General features: G+C 37.4%; 1 protein-coding gene across 2 annotated transcripts in view; it reads left to right on the forward strand.

Moving 5' to 3' along the window:
- Positions 1–1,781: 1,781 nt before the first annotated feature.
- The window catches only part of PPP1R1C (protein phosphatase 1 regulatory inhibitor subunit 1C), a 129,543-nt gene continuing 126,943 nt past the window's right edge, over positions 1,782–4,381 (forward strand). The window contains exons 1-2 of one of the 2 annotated variants that reach the window (XM_004267393.2): positions 1,782–2,111; positions 3,789–3,849. In XM_004267393.2, coding sequence (XP_004267441.1) covers positions 2,031–2,111; positions 3,789–3,849 — 142 coding nt within the window. In that variant the 5' untranslated portion in view covers positions 1,782–2,030. Of the gene's footprint in view, positions 2,112–3,767; positions 3,850–4,381 lie in introns of both variants that reach the window. The other variant, XM_004267392.2, reaches the window with a different exon arrangement.

Consider the following 4,381-nt stretch of genomic DNA (forward strand, 5'->3'; position numbering starts at 1 on the left):
GGAGACTCAAGAGGGAAGAGATATGGGAACATATGTATATGTATAACTGATTCACTTTGTTATAAAGCAGAAACTAACACACCATTGTAAAGCAATTATACTCCAATAAAGATGTAAAAAAGAAAGAAAGAAAGAAAGAAAAAGACAAATACCGTACACTAACACATATATATGGAATCTAAGAAAAAAAAAATGTCATGAAGAACCTAGGGGTAAGACAGGAATAAAGACACAGACCTACTAGAGAATGGACTTGAGGATATGGGGAGGGGCAAAGGTAAGCTGTGACAAAGTGAGAGAGTGGCATGGACATATATACACTACCAAACGTAAAATAGACAGCTAGTGGGAAGCAGCCGCATAGCACAGGGAGATCAGGTCTGTGCTTTGTGACCACCTAGAGGGGTGGGATAGGGAGGGTGGGAGGGAGGGAGACACAAGAGGGAAGAGATATGGGAACATATGTATATGTATAACTGATTCACTTTGTTATAAAGCAGAAACTAACGCACCATTGTAAAGCAATTTTACTCCAATAAATGTAAGAAAAATAAATAAAAAATTTGAAACATAAAAAAAAATACAGTTGCATAGTCTAGGCATTGAGTAAGGTTCTGCCCACACACACACACACAGGGGGAATGAATATGTAAAGAAAAAAAAAAATATATATATATATTTTAGCATTCATCAAACACTATCTTTCAAATAAAGAAGTAGAGAAGTTCTTTCTCCTATTAAAGCAGCTTCATTTTCAGCCTTTCTTTGCAAAAGGAGTTGAATGCATGAAGCCATCTGGCTGTGCTATTGCCTCTCCTTAGATATTAACAGATGTGAAGAGCAGGCCAGTGGCCCCCTCGACCTTCACCACTAGCCAATGTAATCATCATCCTCTATCATTCTGAAGATTTCCCCTTTTACACTTTTTTCCCCTAAGACCTTTGGTTACATATATCCCCACTATTGGCAACAAATCACAATGCTGGATCCCATTAGGTTTCCACTAATGTCTTCTAGTCACTTCTGTATTCTTCCATATCAGAGGATATAACTGGCTCCACCAGGAAATAAAAGAGGTCATTGCAGCAGCCGTGACTTTCAAGCCATTTGCTAAATTTAGCTGTCCAATACTTTCCACTCTAATGAAAACTGTGGACTACAATTATAGAATGCTGGAACAGAACAGGAGCTTAAAGGTCACTAAGTCCAATCTCCTTGTTTGTCTGAGGAAAGTATGGCGGCCTAGATATAGCCTCTGATTTGCTTGAGGCCACAGAGCTTGTTAGTGGTAGGGATAGAAGTTGAACTGAGATCTGCTCAGTCCTGAGAGCAATGTTGTCCTCACTCCACCACAGACGCTCTGCATTCCATGATCAGTCTTACCTAACCAGATCTCACAGCATAAATATAGCTGATATTATTGGTTGTGGCTTACCCTCCATGGCAATTCATCAATTTGGTAGCTGGATGTGAAATAACAAAGGTGTCTGACGGATAAGGTTCTCCAAGAGAAATGAAATGATCCTATACCCAAACCCTGCCCCCAACTCTAAAAACGTACTGCTTTATGTTCATCAATAATGAATGGCCCATCCCTGCAATACTCAGAGGGAGCTTACATTGCACTTTTGAGCAGCCGGTTAGTAATGTACAGTGGATAGAGCCTTTCTTTCAAATCCCGGGGCAGCAGGTCCTTCAAGGCTAGCATTGCATTTTCAATTAGCTGCTGAGTGAATGCTTGGCATGTGTATATTAGTGAAGAGGCACACAATTAGCTTACAGTTCGTTTCTGCATTGTGCTGAGAGGATCTAAGGGATTGGTGGGGGAACAGGCAAGCCAGGCATCACTGTGGATGTTGAAGAAGGGAGTTACTCAGACCTCGGCATCTTCACTTGCTTTCTCTAGAATTACAGCTATTTATTACGAAGCATTCTGTAGCGGGGTGGAGTGCGCCTGAGGAAACACATCCCAGACACCACCTGGGGTTAGTCTTTCTGAGCCCTTCACATCTCTAATTCTCATCATTGTCATGGAGCCCAACAGTCCCAAAAAGATACAATTTGCTGTGCCTTTATTCCAGAGTCAGATTGCACCTGAAGCAGCTGAACAGGTAAGTGGAACTGGGTGGGGACCAGCTCCTGTATGTAAGTAATACAGACGTATATTCTTGTTATTAATTGAAAGCTTCTCCACCTCTTGAATTTGCCTAACTTTGTGACCTCCCAGGACATATGAACGAAAAATAATTTCGTTTCCACATGCACTTGTATTTGAGTTGCATTGGGGGAACTACTGGCTAAAATGCAGCATTTCATGTGATACAAATTAGCACCCATTAAGGAAAAATGGTTATATTAGCAGTTTAGATTGGAATCCAAAAATCTGTTTGCTTTTGCTTATTAAAATAACAGGTTCAACATTTAGAGAAACTTCAAAATTTTTTTTCAAAATTAGCAAGCTTTTTATTATTTATAATAAAATTATTTATTATTATTCATTTAACAATGAAAGCATTAAATCTTGGAATAATTTCAGATTACAGGCTTAATGTTTCATTTTAATGTTTTCATTGTGTATCCAAAGCAGTAATTATATGTAATATATTATAGGATCGCAGGTATATGTATAATTTAAGAAACATTTTATTCAGGTATTAAAAATGGTATTTTAACACAACCTGGATTTTTCCCAAGTTTAATATGTCTATATATCTTTAGTTCTCTCTCTCTCTCCCTCTCTCATGTGAGATTGGTTTACTGTATCACCTTTCATATTCAGATTACTTAGACTCTTGATTCAATGGAACCACTCAAAAGATCATTTGTGGTAAAATTACAACAGTGAGGAGGCAAAAACAAATTTATGGGGTCTGCTACCTAATTCATTAATTTCTTAAACCCTAAATTATTCCTGAAGCCTCTCCCAAATATTATATACAAAGTCTTAAAAGTAATTATTGAATCTGAGACTCTCAACTTCCTAGGATGTTTTGATAATCTGAAGTAGATTCACCCAAACTCAAGCCAGATAAATACAACCTTGAACGTGTATCTATGTTGAATGGGGCATTGGTTCTATCCTGGACAAGATATCATTGTTTAAAATTTATTCACTATCCTACTGATTTGGGAATTTACTTATATATTTAAAAAATCAAGGATACATTAGAAATTCTAATCATAATATGTTCCTGTAACTCCTAAAATAAGGAGAAAAACCCCCGCACCAAACCTATTAGTTTTAAGTGAATTATATACTTTTGTAAGATCCATATTCATTCTTTCTGTGTTAATTTGTTCTAAATAATACTATAGAAAATAAGAAAAGTTCATAATATTAATTGAAGTTAAGAACGTATGCTGTTAAATTTAACCTGCTGGAAATTTGAGTTTTCTAAGCTTCTCTTACCCCATTTAGAAATAAGTGTAATGGATCTCGAAAGCTTCATCAATTTATGAGGCTCCAAGAGAGCCACTAAAATTAGCAAGTCATCCCTGTACCTTCACTGCATATTAGTATTCAGTGGTATCATTTGGTTACATACAACTATTTCTTTTCTGTGGAAATGCAGCTTTTTGATCAAAGAAGGTGATATTAATATCTGACAGTTCTACTGCCTGGCTTTCTATTATTCAAAATAAAATTAGCGAGCGCCTACTGTGTGCCCCCCAGAAATTTGCTCTTTATGTTGGGAAAAGATGAGGATGGGACAGCCTTGCAAGCTGTAGAGTAACCTGGAACAGAGTCTGACAGTCTCTGACCTTAGCTGGGCCTTTGTTGTTCACAGATCAGGAAAAGAAGACCTACACCAGCATCACTTGTGATTCTCAATGAACATAACCCCCCAGGTAAAGAAGCATGATGTCTTATGTACTGATGTGACAGAATAGAATTGTTTGAGGAACATCAAAGAGCATGCCATTGCCAACAGATTTCAATTTGGGATTTCAGTTAGCAATAATCTAATAAGCTAGTCTATACAATGGATCATAAACAAAATCAGAAATAGATATTATGAAAACTGTCTCAGTCAACTGCCTGCTTTTCCTCTAGAATGACTTACTGGTGACGATATGCTATGAAATGTTTTGTTAGCAATCACTGTCATGTGTTCAGGTGTTTGCATAGAATCTGGTTCAGTGCTTATTAATGAGCCTGGTAGAAAGTTGTTTAATTAGGTTTCATAGCTCAAATTGCAGCCCTGGAGATGCTTATATCTTTACAGAGTTGTTTTTTAATCAAAGGTTATCATGGGGTGGGCAATGAGCCAGCATTGGCTACAGCTTTGATGCTGATGTAATCTCTGAATAATGCAATTGACAAGTAACCAGATCAATTTTCAGCACTGCCCATTTGGGAGCCATTCTGAAGAGTTGCATC

This window comes from Orcinus orca, chromosome 7 (genome assembly GCF_937001465.1).
Source record: "Orcinus orca chromosome 7, mOrcOrc1.1, whole genome shotgun sequence".
Classification (NCBI taxonomy): Eukaryota; Metazoa; Chordata; class Mammalia; order Artiodactyla; family Delphinidae; genus Orcinus; species Orcinus orca.